This window comes from Alligator sinensis, unplaced genomic scaffold, assembly GCF_000455745.1.
Source record: "Alligator sinensis unplaced genomic scaffold, ASM45574v1 scaffold611_2, whole genome shotgun sequence".
NCBI classification, from domain to species: Eukaryota; Metazoa; Chordata; order Crocodylia; family Alligatoridae; genus Alligator; species Alligator sinensis.
In genome coordinates, this window is record NW_005841869.1 from 4,075,364 (window position 1) to 4,096,704 (window position 21,341).

The 21,341-nt window shown below is 53.3% G+C and overlaps 1 protein-coding gene across 3 annotated transcripts in view; it reads left to right on the forward strand.

Annotated features, from left to right (window-relative positions):
• Positions 1-21,341, forward strand: part of MVB12B (multivesicular body subunit 12B) — a 75,751-nt gene that overhangs the window by 15,507 nt on the left and 38,903 nt on the right. For all 3 annotated transcript variants that reach the window (XM_006016923.3, XM_025194532.1, XM_006016924.3), the window contains exons 5-7: positions 2,663-2,792; positions 3,082-3,204; positions 17,379-17,476. In XM_006016923.3, coding sequence (XP_006016985.1) covers positions 2,663-2,792; positions 3,082-3,204; positions 17,379-17,476 — 351 coding nt within the window. The remainder of the gene's footprint in view (positions 1-2,662; positions 2,793-3,081; positions 3,205-17,378; positions 17,477-21,341) is intronic.

Below are 21,341 nucleotides of genomic sequence, written 5' to 3' on the forward strand. Positions count from 1 at the left end.
ACTGGCTTCTCACGCTAATGCTGTGGGAGTAACCTCCTCATACCTTGGTGGTGTTAAGCCCATGGTGGAGGGGGAGAAGAGACTAATTAATTCTACGTGTACTGGATTGCAACCCGTGCAGCCCTTGAAAGCGGAGGCACTAGTTGTGTTAATGAAGTGGTGCATTTCCGTGCTTCCATTAGCATGACTGAACGCATTTCTATTGACTGTTTATAATATGTTTACTTAAAATTAGTTCTGCTTAAGCCTGTGTAATTAATGGCTTGAGCTCCTAAACCGGGTCTGCAGCAAATGCTGCACAGTGCAGAAGACAAAAACAAATACCGCTAACTGCGTGATGTCGGGGCAGCGAGAGAACACATGCTGCTAATTTTGTCCCAGGTGGAGTTTGTGGCAGTGCATTTCCCTGTGTTCTCTCTTCTTTCCCTGTCGTCTGGGCTAATCACAGAAGGTGCTAAGTCTGGTGCTGCTCAGCAGGTCCAGGCAGTCCACACTTCGGTTATAGCATCCACACTTGGTCCCGAGAAGAGAGGGGCCAGACACTTGGAGGAAAGTGGTGGGGCAAATTTACACGTTCCATAAAAGCAGGTTGCAAAACAGCAGGAGCAGGGCTGTTTGCCTTTAGACGGTTCAGGTTTGAAAGTGCCTGAAGGATGAGCATTTCCCACTGCGGGGTGGTACTTTGCAGGCTTGCCTTCAGTGTCTGAACTCCTGCCTTCCTGCTTATGTATCAATGTCTGTGATGTTTCGAGGGCCCCCATACAGGTCTTGCATGGCAGGTCTGGCCTGAGGTGGAGCGCCAGCCTCGGAGCGCAGCACACCTGCATCCGCATGCTGGTTTCTCAGTGTCCTTGTCTGGGCCTGCACAAGAATGTGCGTTGCATCCCCAGGCAGAGGGGAATGCCGCCGGTCTACGTGGGGACTGGGGCCTGCTCCAGCACAGCCCTACTCAGTGCCCACATCTGGGCTCATTTTTTTTGCTTTTGTTTCAAATTGCCCCCCACCCCAGATACTGCTTTCTGGGACACTTGGAGGCTTCTGCCTTCACCCACTGCAGCCTGACCTGCATTTGCAGCTCTGGTGCTGAGCAGCCTGTGCTGTGCTGCGCTGCGCTGTGCTGTGCCAGTGCAGGAGTGACATTGCCCTGGGGATGAAAAGCAGGGTGCGCCTGTGCAGGGGCTTGCCAGGCCCCGGCAGCCCTGGCAGGCACAAAGGTCCTTGAGGGATCTGGCAGTTATTGCCTTGCAAATCTCATTTTAATCCCTGGGAAGATAATGGAACAAATGGTGAGAGAGAATCCCTCTGCTCAGTGGTTGAGCCAGGAGTTGATCAGCCCTGGGGACCCATAAGGAAGTGACCCTGCCAGAGGAAGTGTGTTGGTCTCTTCATACAGCAGGGGAGGGTAACGGGAGTGTTGGGTTTAGTAAGGCACTCGGCACTACGTCTCCCGAAATCTGAATTTAGAACTGAGTTTGTGCCGACTTGGGTAGTGAGGGGCTGGCAGCAGGCCACGGGAGTGTTAAATGAAGAGGAGAAAAGCCAGAAGTATTGAACTGGGTGAAAAGTGCTGAGCGAGGTGTGCGAGGGCTTGGCCTTATTTAAGATCTCTGCTGCTCGTCTGTGATGCAGCATAGGACGCTAATGAGGTTCTGCCGTGGTACCACAGAGGGAGGAGAGCGAGAGCAGCGAGGGCAGAGCAAAACAAAGGAGCGCCCACGATCAGAGGTTTCAGCAGACGGCAGCGAAGTGGAGCCCATCTGGGAGGGCGTGTGCAGAGCCCTCGGAAAGCTGCACCTCTGCTGCAGCTAGTTCCCTCGTACAGCGTGGCCTGGCAGGAGGGGTTTGTATGAAGGAAGCGGCCCCGGGTGAACCTCCCGCACAGCCACACTGTGCCACACTGACGTGGCCAACCCTGGTGACTTGCACTGGGGCTTCTCCTACTACAGCAGCAGCTGTGCTGGTTTCACCCCCCAGCAGAGGCAGGGCCTTGGAGCCCCCTGGATGGGGGCTGCCTCAGGGGACTGGAGTCGGGTGACCCCCACAGATTTCTCTCCTGTTCCCTGGCTGCACAAGGTGGGAGCACATTGCCGAGTGCTCCCCTCAGCGTGGCGGCTGGGGCTGTGTGGGAGGCACTGTACACTCATGCTGCCTCTGCTTGTTACCTATTAAGAATGGCCAAGTGGAAACCCCCGCGGTCCGGGGCAGACCTGGCCCGGTGGCAGCTCCAAACATGGGTTGTTGCAGGAGGCCCAAGAGGCTGGTATCCACTGCTCAGTGACAGGAATGCTCCTGGGGGAGAGACGACAGGAAGAAGATGACATAGGAAGTGTAAAAAATAGCTTGACAAATTCTGTGCAGAGGCTCAAGCTCTGCAGGGTGCGTGGCATCTAACCTTCTCTGTAGATGCTGGTGTGGAGAGAAGCAGTGCTTTACTGCAGTGCTTAACAGCAAACCTCCTGTGCTGTACAGAAGGCCGCACATTAGCAAACCGCCCTGCAGTCCCTGGCGAGCACTGTGCAGCGGTCAGGGCTCTTAGGACACATCTGGTGTCTGCCTCCTCTCCCTGCCGTACCTACCTGCATAAAACCTGAAGAGGTGATAAATAACGCTTATACTCTGATTTGGCGTAAAAACCAACCTCCATCCTGGGTTGCTTTTGCAGAGGAAATGGCTTTCAGGAAGAAGAGGCTGTGCATTAAATTTATCCCTCGAGACTCCACAGAGGCTGCGATTTGTGATATCCGAATCCTGGGCAGGTCTAAGCAAGCTCCTCCGCAGTACACTTTTATAGGGTGAGTACCTCTTCATCCAGACTCCACTGCCACGTTTGCCATCGGGGAGCGGGTACCAAAGCCAGGCACTGTCACTTCCTGCAGGACTTCAGTGAGGGTTTTATAAGTGTTAATTAATGTTTGTAAATGGGATGGTGCTGTATAAGTGCAAAGGATTATCAAGCTCGGTGTAAGAATTAATTGATCCTCTGTAGCAATTAGCTTGGTTCTGATTACACATGTTTGATAGCCGTGTGCATACGCTGCATTTACTAGTAGCCTTAATGGCTTTTCTCTTTTAATTACAAAGGGAACTGAACAATATGGGCATTTGGTACCGAATGGGCAGGGTGCCACGAAACCACGAATCTTCACAGCCCACGACTCCCTCTTCCCAAGCACCGGCTTTGACACCAGCTCCCAACCTCCCTAGGTAGGTTCTGCTGCTTTTGCCTTTGCTTGCTTGTTCTGTCCTGCCTGGTGGAGCGGCACAGCTCCCTGTTGCTGGTACCCATCCCAGTGGGGCTAGGATCACAGGCAGCGTCCGAAAATAAATCATTACACAGCCTGCCCTTTTGTGTTGGGGAAGGGGCAGTTGTCCCCAACATTGGCTTCCTGGGAAGTGGCATGGGTGTTATATAGGGAGGACGCACAGATGTGGCTGTGGGGTGAGCTGGTGGTAAACCAGACAGAACGGAAAAAGAAACGCGCCAAGGAAAAGAGCTCTTCCTTCCCCCGGGGCTTCCAAGCAGGTCTCAGCCAGCCTAGTTCAGACCGCACACAGTTCTGTGCTTGGAGCGGCCTGTATCGTGTGCCTCGTACAGCCAAGAGCACACTCTCAGCCCTCGGCAGACAGCAGCAGTATTGTAATGCTGCTTCCAGCTGCTCCTCTTCCTGTGCCTCGAGCTGTGTGCAGAGGATCACTGGGTCTTAGCCCGGTGCAAGCAGGTCTGCCAGTCACGGGCTGGCCGGCAGTCCAGCTACCTGGACCTCCCACCTCCCCCATCACAGCTGGGTAGGTAGAGGCAGGTGGGTTTGCAGAGTGGCTTTTGCACAGTGAAGTTGATTGTATGAAGAGAAAGGACCACTGTTTCCTGAGCCCCACAATTAATCGTCCTGCACTGTGAGGCACAAGGCTTGCTTCCTTCTGCCGTGGCCCCATGGTCCCTGGGCTGTACCAGACAAATGGCAGGGACTGCTGCCTGCCCTCACCCCACGCGTAGCGGTGCCAGGGCCCCACTTGGGCTGCTGATGCACTCCTTGTCCTTGCAGTCGGCTGTGCCAGGTGTGTGCCTGTTCGTGCATGTGTGCGTGTAATCCCTCTGTAGAACAACGGGAGCACAGTTGTAGCTTATCGTTACTTCCTGGCATCTCTTGGGCAAAGCACAGCAGTCTCAAAAGCCAGGCAGGCAAGCCATCTCATGCTACAAATCATTTGGAAACAGCCCTGCACCCCAGGGGAGAGGGGTCCTGCAACCGAGGAGTCTCCCCCGGACTCTTGCCCCGTGCAGCTGCCACTAGGCCACAGGTCCTTCCAAGAGCCCTCTGGGCAGTGCTTTTATAGAGTACATGCCTTCTGTCGTGCCAGGGTTTCTGGATGCACAGCCGGTATTGCAGATAGGTTTACGGTGCTAAAGTAAATGTTTAGCGCTCTTATTTCTAAGGAGGTGGGGGAATTCCTTTGAGACAGTGTAGCGTACGAACCCCAAGGTATTGCATGAATAGAAAATACTGCCCAGACCCTCATATATTTTGCTCAGCTGGATGTTTCGAGAGCGGCAGTCTCGGAATGACCCGTAGAAGGTTTCTGGATGGTAAGCTATGGTAACTTCCTCCTCGTTAAGGCTGCTGCATGCAGCTCTTGACCCTTCATACTGTTGCAAGCCAGTATATCGCAGAGACTTCTCGCCCATCTTCAGTGGCTTGCGTCTGACCGGTTATTTCACAGAGAGTTTTGCTCTGTCTTGAAGGGACTGGTGTTGCCTGTCGCAGTCTGGCACCCAAGGTGCAGCTGGGCCTTTGGCTTAGTAGGCAGTGGTGTAAGAAGTGGGCGTGTGCCCAGAGCCCTTGGTCTGTCCACGTGGAGGTGCAGTGTTGTTTCACAGTGCTGCTGGGTGCAAGCTGTGTAGCAGCAGGCCAAAGGGAGACGTCTCCCCTTCACAGCAGAGAACAGCGTTTTCTGTCTGTGAGAACAAGACGGCAAGTTTCCATGGTAAAGAGAGAACGTATCTGAGCAAGGCAACGTCCGGGGCTGTCCTTAATCGCTAAGTGTGAAAGGGTCGCTTTATGGCTGAGCAGGGAGGGATGCAGAACAGCTCCAGAGCCATTGGGAACAGGGCCAGGATTGGAGCTCAGAGCATCAGCGACAGTCTGAAAAGAAGAGTTTACAAGGCTTATATATTTTATAACCTCTTGTTGTACAGTTTATGGTTTACAATGGCTGCAAGGAAATTGGATCAGTTTTGTTTTACTTGCCAAATAAACCAAATGTCAAAATAGTCAATATAAAATGTATTCTAATTTGGCTGAGTTAAAACAGCCGGTATGTGGTGGAATAATTGAATGTTACATTAATGCCTCCTAGTAAAAACCACCTGTCTGTAGCCAGCTCTACTCTCGTGCCCCACATGTGATTTACAGGTAACTTTCACACCAACAGCTAATCACTCAAGGCGTCTCGCGTGTCTGTTTTTACACCAATTATTTATTATCCAATATATTTTTTTTTAGAAATAGAAATGTATATAAAGATGCATCCTGCAAATATTTCTTTATTAGAGGAAACATATGTTACCTGAAAAGCTGCTTTAACACTTTATCCACAGAGTAGTAAGTTATTCAAGCTTAATGTCCATGGAAGATTGCAGTCAGAAGTAACCTCTTATTTTTACATGACCATAGAGATAAGAGATTATGCTTGTAGCCAGTTGCCATTTTATTCCTCATGGATATATGCCAACAGCAGCAGCAGAAGATTGCTGCGAGCTGTGCGGTGAATACCCAGACTGAACCAGCGCACGGAAGAGAATATTGCCCCAGTGGGATTTTCCTGTGAGGATGGTCAGACATTTAAAACCACTCTCTTATTTCCGGCTAGCTGTGTAGAATACTGTGCCTTTAAATCACAACAGCCGGCAGGAAGCCTTGGTGCTTCACAATCATTGCGAGTGCTACGAATATAAACCAGAGCAGTAAAACACCCAGGTAGATGCCGTGTGGCTGAGCCCTTCCATATGGGAGGACTCTTTACAGCATGCAGTTGTCCGCTCTGTGCCAGGCGTCCTCCTCCGATTCAGGAGACGTGTCTGTGGCTGATGGCGAGCGATGCTGGAGCATTCAGACTCCGTCCCGGGACGCTGCTGCTCTGCTGAAAGCTTGGCCTCCAGGCCCCGCTTGCCTCAGGCCCTCCGTGCTATGCAGGGAGGGTGCAGCCCCGGGCTTATCTTAGTGCTGCCCCAGCATTTCACTCTTCCTCCCAGTGATGGGGGCAAGGTCAAGGAGTCCTTAACCTCTGCCCCAGGGTTTGTTGGGAGCAGGGAAGTAGGTCCCTGGGACTTTGTCTGACCTGGTTTCTGTGTCCAGCAGCTCAGCTGTGTGCTTCATCTAACGGTTGCAACAGCCCTTTCCAGGGACAGAGTCGTGAAGGGCTCGCGGTCTCATTCCCTCCACGCCCCAAGAGGCTGCGGAGGAATCGTTGCGTTCCCTGAGCTCCAGGGCCCGCCTGGCGCTGTCCTCCGGGAGCGGTGCCTGCGGTAGAAACACACCTCTACCCCTCACCTTCACACACCGAGTCACCAGGAGGAAGCTGCATCTGCCGGGCCCCTTACTGCAGGTGTCTGAGTTTATGGTCCCAAACTCCAGGCCCCACAGGCACCCATGAGGATGACGCGTGGTGCTCTCGGGTGACCTGGTGAGCTGCCATTGTGCTTCCCAGGATGACACAGCGTCAGGTCTTCCCCCCAGACTGTGTCAGGCTCTTGGCATCGATGGCAGCCTGAAGAAATGCTCTTGCAGTTTCCTGCCCCAGAGGCTGCTGCTGAAGCATCCATTCTCTTGCTTTGAGTTGCTGTTAACAGTAATCCTGCATGCAGCTGCCGCTCGCTTTCCTCCGTGCCGTTGCTCTGCGCTCCCGACTTGGGGAGCTTGGTAGGCGGTGTTCCACGAGCAGGTGCTCATGACAGATATTTTAGCCTTGCCTTTTGAGCGCTGCTCCTTAATTGCCCGGTGTGAACAGCATGTGGATGGGTGGGCACCACCTGTATGTGTCAGAGACCTTGCTCCATGTTGACGGCGTAAGGGCCCCATTACCAGCGTGATGAGGGCCCTGTGCAGCCTGCGTTCAGGTTTGCCCAGTGCTCAGCGCCCCCCATAACCTGAACCCCGGTGCTGTGGGCTGGGGCCCTGACCTCTGGCACCCTCAGCGGAGCGAGCCCACCTGCTCTCTCCGCTGGCCTCCTTGGCTCGTGCGGATGCTCCGGGTTCCTTCCCAGGGTGCCGCTGGAGCCGGCGCCAGAATCATTCAAACAATCTTCGAACGATTTGTCAGCTTCAAGGAAGATGTCACTCACCGCTGCCGAGTGTGTTTTACAGTGACAGACATAATTGCACTTAACTTTTTGCGTGGATGTTATCAATCTGTGACAGATACTTTGGGAAATGGAACGCTTTGATTGCAAAAGATGTGTCACATGCGTTAAATCTTCCTCTCGGCGAGACTGGGATTCAGTCACAACTTTTGCTTGTTGATGTCAGGTTTTGAGAATGTAGCTCAGCACTGACCCTGGAACCGCTCCGTCATTCAGCTCGCGGGGCTGTCATCCAAAGGTTAATGGCTTGTGGGGGGCGGGCAGGCGGGCGGGGGGGAATTGTGCTGGATTTCCCTTCCCCCAGGCAGCCTGGATTCACGCGTGCCGTGCCAGGCTGGGCTCACGGTGCATGGGACTGGGGCAGCGGGAGCCCCTCTCTGCCCTTGCAGAGCTCACCCTCCCCACGGGCCCCGTGGGCTGGGTGGCACAGCTCTATGCCTTTTCCTCTTCCTTTTTTTACACGACCACAGAGAAGCGAGAGCAGTGGGTGGGAGGGGATCAGGTACCAGCCTGGACTCCCCTTTGAGATCCAGGAGTCCAGAAGCTGGCCCGCCCGGCAGAGCCCCCTTGAAAACAGGGCCTGGCAGAGGGCACGGTCGGACCCCGCTGGGCAGGGCACTGGTGGTGGAAAGGCTCAAGGTGGAGGAAAGCTGCTGAAAACAAAGTGTTTGGGCCTGCAGCAGAGACCAGAGGAAAGGCCTGCGTGCCCGGCACCTGGGGGGAGCGCCGGGTGTGTGGGGTCAGCGGGCCCCCGAGGAGGTGCCTGGTCAGATTTCCAGCTGGGCGCCCGTCCCGCCTGGCCTGCCGAGCCGGACAAGCCTTTCACCCCTGTGGGGGATGGCGCAGCACTCGCGAGCTGTTCCCCGCTCACTCCGGTCTGGCGCACGATGCTGCTGTGACGTACCCGTCCGGCTGGATCGTGTACCCGGGAGCGCCGATCTGGTGTGATGGGTAGCGGTCCGGAGTCGGAGCAGGCAGGTGTGTTTTCCTCCTGTGCGCCTGGTTATCTTTTGAGCGGCCAAGTTGCTGCTGCTTAGTAGAAGGAAGTGCTTTGTTCCTGTTCCTCTGCTCCCAACTGCAGTTGGTACAGGGGGATGAGGACTTCCAGAGGGGTCTGATTTTTAACTGATTTGCTTTCCCGATCGTGTGAGAGCTACGTCACGCGGCCTGGAAGATGGTTAATGCTTGGATTTAGGTAGGAAAATGATTGTGTGCAATAGTTAGCCGTCGATGATATGTTACCAATACATGCGTGAGAGAGCTAAGGCTTATTGTAATAACGAAACGGTGCGTCTCCTGGAGAGATTAATTGTATGGAAAAGGAAAACCTTGAAGCATTTTTAATCTTTTCTTGTAAAGTATCAACACAGATTATCTCGAGGTAGCGCTCTCCAATTCGTCCTTTTTCCAGATGTTTACGACGGGGCTAGCTGGAAAGCCAGGAACTGTTTCATGGAAAATTTCCAGGTTTCAACATTTTTTTCTGTTCTGAGAAGGAGGAGTCAAACCAAGCTCTTTCAGAAGTGGTTTGAGAGAGAGAGCGAGCCGGCAGCTGGGGGATCGGGATCCTTAACGTAGGTTGTGGGTGACCAGGTCTCAAGTCACTGGTCTGAATCCTGCCGAGGAGGGGTTTCGACCTGGGTCTCCCCCAGCCCAGACAAGCGCCTTAGCCCCAAGGCTGTTGCCTGCCTCTGGGTAGGGGTCTCTTCCTCTCTGATTCGGCCAGAAGTTGCATCCTGGAGCTGAAAAACCTCTGAAAGTCTAAGCAAACCTGATGCTTTTCTCTCCAGGACCCTGGATTTTCCAGTGGATGTTTTGTCAAAGCTCCGGATGTGCTCTCTGTTGAAACCACTTTTCTGACACGCTTCCAACAACGCCCCGGGTCCACATACTCTTTGATGGGAAGATGGAGCAGGCAGTGCTTAGTCCCTCTTCAGTTTGGAAACCAGGCAAGAGGGGAAAAGTGTTGTCTAGTAGGTATGTCCAGAAGATGAAATCCTTCGGGATCGATAAGGCAACGTCCGCTGTTGGAAGGGCCGGTCGTCCCCCACCATGGGTAGCGGGTGCGGGTCTGCGTGCACTCTGCTGCGCAGCACGTAGGATCCCGGCGGTGGGAAGATGTGCTGCTGCGTCCTTATCCAGAGGCTGCTTCCCATACGGAGGTAGTTAGGGAGCTGCACCGACCTTGCTGGGCAATGTGAAGTGTGAGACTTGATCCTCATCCAGCATGTTTTAGTGGTAGAAGATGGTGATTAGGAAAACATGTGATGCGAGCGGTTTCCAACCTCAAGGAGCCCCCCCTCAGCCGAGAGATAAAGACATTAGCTCCAGCGAGGAGAAGTTTGATTTATTGAGCTGATTTTGCGGGTGGATTGAGAGATGGGAGGGAGCGCACGGCCTGCCAGAGCGCCGTTTGTCTTGCAGAGCCCCTGTCCTGGAGTAACGGTATTCCTAACGGCACGTTCCCATTAGGGCGTAGCTTGAGATCGTTAAGTGCAGACTGCAGGCCTTTGTTCAAACGAGCGACATGCTTGGCTATTAAATAGCCCTGTAGGGGAGTTGGGAAGCTTTTTTCCTAAAACTTCTGTGTTGTCTGCTATTTAATATGATCTCTGCCACTCTTGATTTGTAATCGGTGATTTCACCCTGAAGTGTATGTGGCCGTGTTCAGATGTTTGCTGCGTTAAATCAATCACTTTCCCGGTGTTTAATGTTTTTCCAGGCTTTCCTGGAGTCTGTTGCTCTGGGTGAAAGGGGGCTGGTGATGAGTTCTGCGTGGTGATGTGCTCTTCCCGGGACTCCTTGGGCAGGCGGCATTGGGAGGTGCTGTTCCCGCTGCTGGGGCCTGATCTGGGAATGCCCCGTAGCATCGCTGCATTGGCGTGAGTGGCTTTGCATGGAGCCCCCAGCTGTGTCCGCAGAGACCCCTGGCATTTGCTGCAAGCAAAGTGTTCAAGCGCCAGGAGCTGGTTTTCGGTGAGATTTCCAGACCTGGGCATAGTTGTGTTAGGATTCATTTGTCAGGATTTGAAATTTCCCATGGCAGCCTGCACGCTGCAGCTGATCTTCTTGGAGTCTTTCTGCTGCGCGGTGGCCCCCGCCCCCCCTTCATTATCTGCGAGCGGCTGACTCGAGAGATGCACCGGCGAAGGCTGCGCAACGCCCCGCTCCCTGTGGCAGCCTCCAGAGACCCCGGGCTCTTCGTCGGCGACAACCACTTCATAAGCACTTCGTACTTTGGGTGAAGTCTGAGCTCTTTGATGCAGCGCTCAGCTTATAATAGTTTAATGGGCTGCAGCTCAGACTTTCAAGTTGGGGAAATTAAACTTGCAGGGTTTTCTTCCTCTGCTGTTGGCAGCTGTTCCATTCTGGCTGCTTAGATGTCTCTGAGCCATGCTAGCGTGCAGGATAGGGGAGGCGGGCCGCAGGAGCACGCCCTGGGCTTGGCCCTGCGCGTGGGTGGCGGTGTCTGCTCTGCGCCAGGCCCTGCCAGGGCTGCAGCTGGCGGTTTCTGCTCAATTTACTCATTTTCAGAAGTGCTTCTTTCAATTTTAGGAGATCGGGACCTGGGGCATGGGCATGTGGGAGAGGGGGCCTCGTCCCACCCGGGGAGCGAAGCCAGTGGAAGGAGTCGCTCGGTCCCTCCCTTTGTTCTCGCACGCGCTGCACTTTTAGAAATGAGAATCGTGGATTTCGGAGACACAGGCTAGATTAATAGTGTGGAAGGGGATGAAGTATGGGCCCAGCAAGTACGTTGCTTGCTTTAGGCAAAGGGACCGTGAGGTTTGAGAAGATATTTAAATATTTGGGTTTACGCGATCAGGGTAGGTAGGAGTGAAGTCCACTACCCCACGTCGTGCTGCGCTCCCTGCTTGTGTCTCGCGGCGGTCGTTCTGGACGCGAGAGGTGCGGTGCGGTGGCATCGCCCCGCTCGAGTGCACCAGAAGTGAGGGGCTGCACATAAAGTGCGTGGTGGCGATTTGGGTCTGAAAGCTGCCGTGGCGTTTTCCATAAACTTTACCGTGAGACAGGGTTGTGGCGAAACGAGCGACTCTCGAGAAGCTCTCGGGGGGTGGGGAAACGCACGCTTCAAAAACCAACCGTCTGTGCTTCCCTGGTGGGAGCCAGAGTCTTTCCGTGGGCGCTGGGTGTCCTGGTGTCGTCTCGTCCCCGTGCCCTGCAGCAGGAACCAGGCATGAGCAGGGAAGACGGCCGGTTTGGTATTCCTGCCCGGCCCTAGTCCTGTGCAGGGCTCCGCCGTTTCTGCTCGTTAGCAGCCTGAGGCGGTGTGCTGCGTACTGCCTGATCTCTGCCACGTTCATCCGGTGCAGTTGGAAGCTAAAAAGTCGCTCTTGTTTCCTGTGCCGAGCATTGTTGATATTTTGGAGTGAATTATGAAGCTTCCTTTGATATCTGGCATTTCCCCTCATGATCCTTTGTTACTTTTTATAAGTATTTGCTCCCTAACTTCAGAAGCAATTCATCACGACTGGCACAGACGGTCATTAATAACTGTTGTTTGGAGCTGTCGGGCATCCCTGGACCCGTTCTGTGCAAGTCTCTGTAAAATAAGCAACCCAAATTGGCCGTAATGCATGCGCATCGCCCCCGTTTCCTGACAGGCTGCTCGGGACGTCTCCTAGTACGTGCCACGTCCGTGGCTGCTCTTCGTAGGACTGTTCCGGGCGTTTAATGAGACAAGGAGCAGCTACAATTGAGAGCGAGATGAGCGCTCTCTCTGCACTGAATTTAGTTGCTGTACCTCCTTGGATTGTTCTGGAAACATGAATATTTAATTGTTTGGGAAAATATCTTTCTAAAACCTGTGCGGCTTGGTGCCTGCATCAAAGCGATTTGTGCTGTGTGCGTCTTGGGAGAATTGTTCCAAACCCCTGATTACCGTCTCAGCGGAGCAGGCATTCCTCGCTCTCCAAAGGCCATAAAACTCCAAGTCCACCTTGTCGCTTCAGTGCCGTAGGGAGGGGAAAAAACCCTTGTGCGTGTGACAATTCAGAAGGAAAATAATTGGCATTTGTGTATGTTAATGTGAGTTGCCATTCCTTAACATTAGAGATTCCAGCAAAGTACTAATAATTACTGTTAATATCTTTCGGTGGAAACTTTCAGAGTGAACGAGCAATGGTTGAAACAGTATTTAACGGCATGCTGCTGGCATGATAAGAATGCAAATAAGCGTTATTAGCCTAATCATTTTGCTGTCGCCATGGCTGTGCAGCAACAGTGTTGTGAATATGTCATGCAGCACCCGTGAATTTGGAAAGTGTGTCAAAACACAACTTCAATTAGTTTGCTCTAATTATGGCTCTAGAGAGTTTGTAACTATATCACTCCTCATTAAAAGAGATTTTCTTATATGGATTAATGTAACGCAGAAAGGAAGGGCTCCGAATTCCAGCGCGGAGCTGGCTTCCGCAGAGAGGAAGCCCGCAGACAGCATGGCATGGCTTGGGGAGGGCTGGCGGTGCGCGGGTCCCTGTGCGCTTGGCCTTGGGCCACAGGAGCGAGCAGCACCTGAAACCCAGTCCCTCGTGCCCCAATTTGTGGAGTGCCTCCGACTAGGCGTCTGCTCCGCTGGGGCGGGGAGCAGCCGCGTCCCTGCCTGCCCTGGGGACACGGCATGGTTGGCAGCAAAGGTGAGCTGCGCGTAGGCCGGGTGCCTGCTGTTCAGCAGCGATGCACCAGCAGTCTCGGCTCACGCTCAGCCCGGCAGCCCCTCTCCTTTGCAGCTGGAGGGATGCCCCCCACCTCTGCAGCGTCTGATAAACCTGCCTCAGCTGCCTCAGCCAGCCGCCTTCATTTCCCGAGGGTGAGCGGTGGCGCTGACTGGGCTGCGAGCCATGCAGGAGGTCTCCGGGACGGGTCGCCAGGCTGCAAAGTGATGCTGATAGGAAGGAGCAAACAGCAGAGGCGCTGAGCAGAGAAATGCCTGCTCCATCCCTGCCCACGCTCCCGGGAGAGCGAGGCCTGTGGGTAGGCAGTTGGTTTGTCCATTGCCAGTGGCAACCGCAGCAAGAAGCCCCTGCTAACCCCACCTTGCTATACCGCTTTGGCAGCGCCCCCCGTGTACCCTGCAGCTGTCCCGACAGCTTGACAGCCCAAGCTGTGCACGTCCTAACCTGGCCGTGCCCAGAGGTCTTGCTCCCTAGGCAGGCTTGGCATGGGAGAAGTTCTTGCCGGCTAATTAAAGACCTTGTGCTAAGGGTTAATGTTAAGTAGTCCCAGGTGTGCAGAGCATCAGAAACCACATTCGGACTGACTTCTTCTGAGTAGAAACCACACAGCGGTAAGTGTCAGCGCCGTTCCCTTGCTCAGGTCAAGTCCGTGGGTTATCAAGAATTCCCTTCTTTCTGTGCAAACGTCTTCCTCCCTCGCAGCACGGGTATGCACGCTCGTGAGCTCACAGGTAAGCAGTTGGTAATGGGTTAAAGTAGTAATTGTTTAAATCTTCCAGGCTTTCCTCCCAGTTCTGTGATAATTTGATGAAGAACTTCACCCTAATTAAATATTCAAATTAGGAATAAGTGTCAATATGGCTTCCCATTGCCTGGAATGATGATTAATTGTATTCAAAACTCTAGTGGCCACTGTAATCTAAACCAAACCGTTGTTCTTGATTATTTCTGCAGCACATTTACCATGTTTTTGTTTTAAAATTTCAACCAGTAATTGATTTGCCATATGCCGCAGAGCTGTGCATACTTTCGCGATATGTGTTTAGGAACTTGGGGACTTTGTAATTGGGATTTTCTTGCTTTCAGTGGCAGCCTATTTTTTTTCTTTCTACCATGCAAAATGGTTTGGCTTTTACAGGCCATAAGGAAAAGGCATTATGCAATCAAGTTAGTAGGTATAAGTTTTATATTGATCCTGGCCAAACCCTTGCATTAATTCAAAATAAATTAGGCTTTGTTTCCTGGTTTTTCCCAATGTGACACTTAAAAAAAAAAAAAACCGCAACAAAAAACCCCCCAAAAACACATTAGACTGAAAGGCTCTAATCTATTGCTCTCGGTGTTACCCTGCCTTGTGGTCTTGCAGCTGCATTTCCCTCTCAGAGAAGCCATTATGTGCTCCCACTCCTGCAAGCGCGAGCCCCGTGTGTCGCGCTGTAGAGAGTGGGTGCTGGCAGTGGGTTAGGTGAACGGGGAGGGAGCATCCAAGCACATCTGTTCTTCTTTGTGAACATGCCCCGTCAGGTGGTGCGCAGGGCCCTACAGCATTAGGTTAGTGATACCACTTGCGCTGGAGCAGCTCTTTGTGGCATGTGGTCTCATGAGAAGCAAATCGGGCTCCTGAATGGTCACCAAAGGCAAAATCAAATGATAAGTTCATGTTTAATGTCCATACGTCGCTCAAAAATCTGACCATGCCAGATCCGATTTATGTTTCATTTTAAATGCACCAAAGTCATCATGGATGTGGTGCTGAGCTAGCAGGCAAGATGGCAAGACAGGGATGACCATGCCTCGGTCAGGCGGTTGGACAAGAAGGGCCCTTCCGGGCCTCATTCTGTGGGACCTGAACACACGACCTACCACTGCTCCGCTGCGCGTGGTCAGAGCCTGTGAGACTGCGAACAGTTCCTTTCCAGTACGTCCATGGAGCGTACGTGCCGCTTGCACATACGTGTCATTTGCATGATCTGCTGGAAGGACGTGGTCCTGATCAGGGACTTCACTCCTAGGGCATGTCCCAAGTCAAGGATTCAGTGAAATTCCTCTTGGAGGGCCACAGGCTTTATGGACAGTTGCACTCCCAGCAGTGTCAGCTGTACGATTGCCTACAGAGGAGTTGGTTTATTGCTTGCATAGACCCGTGATTTCCAGACCCGCAGCTTGGTCCCAGAGCAGGCAGGTCTGCCATTGTCTGAGACCGTTTCCTGAGGAGCGTGGTTCACACGGAGCAGACCCAAAGCTGGCACTCCCTGGTGAATTCCCTGCACCGTGGATGCCTGATTTAATCAGGTGGCAGCAAACACCTGAAACGCCTTGTTGAGAAACGTGCTCTTTGTTTGGTGGGGGTCTGCTGTGTGCAGTTCCTGCGGCCCTCCCCGGTACGACTATGCACGCAGAGGGACGATGAGGACAGGCCCCACCAGAAGCAGGAGACATTCAGAAAGCACTGTTAGCCATCTGGAGGTCTCAGAAGTACATTTCTGGGTGATTTCATTTAAAACCGAATGAAAAGTGCATAATTCATAGAAGTGGTAGGCTTCATATCCGAAGAGTGTTCATGACAAACCTGCCTTTACTGGCAAAGGCAGCCCCATATGGATTGTGTTTGGAAAGGAAACCTGTTGGCCAAATTTGAAGATGTTTTCACTTGGTCGTTCTCGTTTGATTTTTAATTTGAAGGAGGTCTGGAAGTACAAACACATTCAGAGTGGCGTTTTACCTCTTACATTCTGGAGCACTCATCGTCACCAACATCATGTTTTTAGGCTTTCTCTGTTCTTTACAAATGTGTCCAATTTCGAAGGTACAAGTTTCCAGCTGATTTGTGTAATAATGCTCCGTGCTGGCCGGTTCAGGGTGCTCTTTGTTGCGAGTATGGCAGCTACCGCAATAAAAGGGTAACCTGCTTTTCTGGTAAAAGAGCCTCTCAAAATTCCTGCTCTTGTTTGCGTCACTCCAAAATGCGGGGCGCCGACAGCTGCCGCCTCGTTCCTGCGTGCTCCCAAGTCACTGTTTTGAAGAGGGCCACACATCTTTGTCACAAGTGACAGGGGGTCCATAAAGGTTATGGTGCATAATAAAAGCTTGCACAGACCTGGAATCAGCACTAGAAAGTACAGATTTAAGTTACAAAGGAAAAGCTGGACTCCCCCATCCAGGCCTATAAATCTGGACGCAGCCAGTATTGGCTCCAGTAACTGAAGGCTTCTGTCTGGCGCTGTCTCTGGTTCAGCTTAGCAGCCACTTTGAGTCAAGTACCAAAGGCTGACGTAGGAGGGACGCGTTGCTCCTACGTTCACGTGGCTGGAGCAGGCGGCAGGAGAAACGTGAGGCTGGCGTTCCCGTGCCCTGCCCGTAGCACAGAGCGTGGGAGGCGGGTTGGTTTGCTGCCCCTGCGAGAGGCCTGGGCGTTGAGTGGGACACGGTGTCCCACGACAGCAAGTCTGAGCCTGGCTCCCTGGACGGGGCTTACCCTCACGGCTCCGTGGCTCTCAAATGGGTGATTTGGGTCTTCTTTTTCCCCCTGCTGCCAAACAGCCGGTGTGAATAAACCTGTCGACTCCAGGTTTTGAAACTCATCTGCGTGCCAGCAGCCACCAGAAAGGACCTGCTTCTCTGGCCCCCAGGCCAGAGGGGTTCAGGTTTCGGCTCCGTGGGTTCTGGGGAGATCGCTGCCTTCTCCAGCCCAATCTGGGCATTGCCTCCCACGCGGAGAGGTTTCCTCTCGGCACTCGGGGCATCGTCCTGAGGCCGGGGCTGGCCGGGCTTGCAAGTGCTGCATGGCGGAGGCCCCGGGTCGGTGAAGAGGAGTCGGATGGCTTCCAAGCTCCGAAAGCAGGAGAAAAGCAACCCTGCCCAAGCCTGCGTGTGCTTGTAGCAGGGGAGCTGCGCTCCACATGACTGCTGACTCTGAACCACTCTCACGCAGGCCTCCCCGGCCCGACCCAAGGACTCCCGGTTAGGTCGGGAGCACCTGTCCCTGGGGCGGGCTGCTGGCAGGGCCTGCATCCTCGCAGGCAGCGCTCCTGACGGGCTGCAGCGTGCAGTCTCCCAGGCACCCGGCACTCGTTGTAGGTGCTGCAGTGCTGGACTGAGCGGGCAGCTCCTCGCATGCGTCCCCTGACGAGCTGGCTGGTCAGGAGTGAGGAGCGTGTCCCCACCTCTGTCTTACCCATCGTGGGCCCATCTTGCCCTTCGCAGGCTCCGAGTCGCCGTTCGCCATGTCGCGTGACTGGAGTCGTGCAGGGGCGGGAGGCTGAGTGAAGGCTGCGGCTCCTCCTGCTCTGCAGTAACGTCCCCTCGTTTCTCCCCTCTTGCTCCCACAGGCACATATCCCTGACGCTCCCTGCCAGCTTCCGAGGCAAAGGCCACAGCACACGACTCGACCTGGAGCACCAGCACTCGAACTTGTATGCCATCTCAGGTGAGCTCGCGGATTCTGTCAGGGCCGGGCCAGGCACGCAGCATCCATGGACCAGCCTTCCAGGATGTCTGCCGCTGTCGCTCCACCATCAGAAACGTGTGGCCTGAGGAGTCGCCGCGGAGGAGGAGCAGGAGGGCGTAGTTGACGGGGAGCCTTGCTGCTCCCGGTGCGGTGCAGTCCGGGAGTGAGGGCGCGGGGAGGGGAATTGCTAGAAAGTTTTCGTTAAGCCTCGTACTACTTCTGCTTCGCCCCCTGTCCCCACTCTCCTTTCCCATGGTCCTCACAGGTAAGTCATCAAAGCCACATCTTCTCTCCAAGCCAGGCAGACGTTATTCACAGATGCTCTGCTCGTGTCCCAGCCCCCTCCAGCACCGCCATCGAATTGAAACAGCTCCTCCCAGACCCAAGCGCTGTGTAGCGGGTGCAGATCGAGTCCCCGCCACATGTTGGGGTAGATCGGAAAACACCAGGTTGCTTGGGGGGTTTCTCTTTTTAAGGGCTTTGTCTTCCTGAATTTCTCTCTCTCCTCTTGTGGCTTGTTCTGTCTCGCTCCCTTCGTTCTTTCCACTCTCCTGGACTTGTCTCATAACCCACAGCAACTATGACAGTCCAAAGCAGTGCCGTGATTCAGAAATCCTTCTCGGTTGGGTTTAGCACGACTGCCATCAGGTGTGATTAGCCGTCGCTTTCTCTGCAGTGCCTCATGTTTGCATGCAGAGGAAGGCGTGTCGTTTAAACTCAGCCTGGCCAAATTGGAGGTCGCCCCCCGCTCCCCGCCGGCTGTGGTTGGTCTGCAGGGGTGTGCAGAGCACCAGCCGGGCTGTGCAGGAGGTAGTGCCTGTGCATAATAAGGGAGGAGAAGGTGGCAAAGCTCAGCCATTCAGAAGCTCTTTCTGTTAACAGTGAGTGACACTTCTAACATGGGAACATGGCACTAATTCATGTACCCTAATCAAATGGTTATTTAAAAGGTAATCTCTCACTAAAACTGCAGCTTCAGGTTCCTAAATAGATGGAATATAACAATGGCATAATTCTTGTCAGTATTAGTTTTTCTCGTTACTTTTCTACCCTAATAGATTTGGAAATGTAGGGGAAGTGTGTTCTTGTGTTCCCACAAGACAGTCCTGGAGGGGGGAGGGAAGGGAAGGCCATGAGTTCCCACTTGATGAAGCCCCAAGCGCACATGTGAGCAGGGAGGAAATATCTCTGCCTGAGCGCTGCTTAAGAGACCCTTTGCTGCAGGAATTCCTGTGGACTGCTGCTTCCTGCAGTATAACAAGCTTGGAAAGATGACCTATTTTACACAGATCCTGAATATTTTACCAGATGTTTACAGGCAAAATGCAAATCAAGCCTATAAAACCAGGCAAGGTAATAGATCTCAACGTTTGCACAAGTAACTTTCAATCAAAGTGTGTGCCTCTCTCTTCCAACTGCAAATCCTCCTCCAGGCACATGGTTATACAAGTTGTTGTGCTTACGTATGTTGTAATGGCTATTGCAGCTGTGGAACATTTCCACAGAAAAGGTCTCATAATGCGAAACATCCTGTGCATTGGCAGGACTCTTCTCGCATACCTTCTGACCACGGCTGCCTTTTCAGCCCTCGTGATGAGGTGCCGTCTGTGACAATTCCCTCTGTGTGCTTTAACATTATAAAGGTAAGTTAACCTCAGGACTCGCAGTGGTAGCCATTCCAAAATTTCCTGTTACGTCTGTGTAATTTTGAGTTGATCGAGTTTATCTACAGCACAGCGTTAACATCTTGCCGTGGTAACAGGAACCTTATGAGTGCTTTTCCGCCGGACTCGCCTAATTGCTCTGTTCTGATCGAGATTTGCTGAGGCAAGGTGCTGGTTGTGACACACTCCAGGGCTTGCTGTCCCGCCTTGCAGTCTTGGAGCTCACCCTGGAGGAAAGGCAGCGGTAGATACTGGTGATGAAACACAGCCCTGCAGAGGACGCTGGCTACAGTTGTTGGGTGGGAACTCCACCGTCAGCAGAGAGCAATTGAAAGCCAATGCTGGCGGGTAATCTTGAAGGTACCAGGAGCAAGCGCAAAGAGTCTGGATGTCCGAAGGGGCCGCCGTGCCATGAACCGTCCAAGAGAGCTGCTCCTCAGGCCCCAGAAGCGCTCATCCCACCCGGTCCAGACCCCCTGCTGCTGCTTAGCAGCTGGTGTGAGCCAGTGTTTCTCATCAGTTCTGTTGCTCTGGAAGGACAAGAGTATTTTCAGGTGCTAGAGAAGTGACTGGCTCTCTGGTCACCGTGTAGTTGCACACGTGCGCAGGTTGGACTCGGTTGCAATTGAAATGCAGTTCTGTTCGCAGATATGCATTGTTTCATTAAGCCTCAGGACCAGCTGAGCGATAGGTGTATGGAAACGAAGCGAGTCTGAAACCTGTTCTTCCTCTGGAGCGAATGGTGGAGTGGCAGCCAGGTGTCCGTGAAATATGCATGTCCTAGGTTAGCTCAGCTGTGCGCTCGGCGCTGTCCAGTGAGACAATAGCAGGGTCTCTCCTGGTCGCAGGGTCAAGGAAGCTCTGCACTACCAAATTCCCTCCTGTTTGCACCGGGCCGTGGCTCTGGTGTGCGATACCCTCCCAGCCTGCGGGCAGTGGTCAGGTGCAGCGCAAGGTGGCTCTCCGTATACCTGGTTGGGTAAACTATGCGTTTCTTTGCCAGTCCCCTTGCATGGCATCCTGGTTGTTGGCTGGTTGGACTCGCCTAGCTGTGTTCAGGAGTCTGTAGATGGCTTGCTTGCTCTGCTGGTAGAGGAGGCCCGGCTCGCTGCCGTGGCTGTCATGGACTTGGGAGCTTTCCTGACCAAGTGATTCTGACAGCATCGTAGGAAAGCACCAGCAAGTGCAAATAATTGATGATGTTTGAATATCTGCTTCCCCCCCCCCCCCCCCAGCTTTAATCTAGTCCTCATGTAAATGGCAGATGGGCAGTTCATTATGAATATCCTGGGTCTCTCTCTTTCTCCTTCCCCCTCCCCCCGTATTGAGAGCTTCAAGCACTTGGTCTGGACTTTTTTTTTTGTTTAATTTTAAAGGCAGATCTCATCTCGCGCACAGGGCAGTGCAATTCCCGAATGTGTGCAATGCTTGTCCCGCTCTGAGCACACAAGGCCGGGCCCCATCCCCTGCCGGTGTAAACCAGCACAACCCACTCGAGTCTGGGCTGTGTCCCTTTCTGCTGCAGTTGAATGACTCCGAGCCAAGCATTAAAGGGAAAACAGACGTGGAAATTTTAATGATTGATTTAGTTCCTCCTTGGGTATTTTCTGTCTTGGCAGTTGAGTGTGGATGACCAGTGCATTAGAGGGACTCTGACTGCAAGATAGTTCAGCAAGTAAGTTCCTCTGCAGGTCTTGCTGTACATAGGGACAGCCCAGAGAGCACCACTGCTCGGGGCGGGAGGAGCGGCTGTGCTCAGCACGCGGCCGCTGGGCCTCGGCTGGAATTAGGGCTGGGTTGGTCTGCTCCGCTTTGAAGATTTCCGCCCCCTCCTCCCCGCCATCGCGCCTCTGAGACCAGCACGCCACTGTTTATAACTTGGATTAGTGACTGCTACATCTGCCAAGGGTCTCTGCCTGCAGCTGGGGATGCTGCCCTGAATCCTGAACCCGGGTTTCCGTGCGTGTTCAAACGTCCACCTGATTAGGGAAGGGAAGGCCTCGTTCCCGACCGAGCCATCAGCAAACACTGCTCGGTATTTTACAACTCAGTCCTTTTTCGTGGCCTTCAGCTTAATTAAGATGTTGTTGTGACTACATACTGCCTTCATTTCAGACCTCAGCATCCTCTAGCTACATATTGCTTTGCTTATCAAAGCCACAAGGACAGAGAGAGAGAGA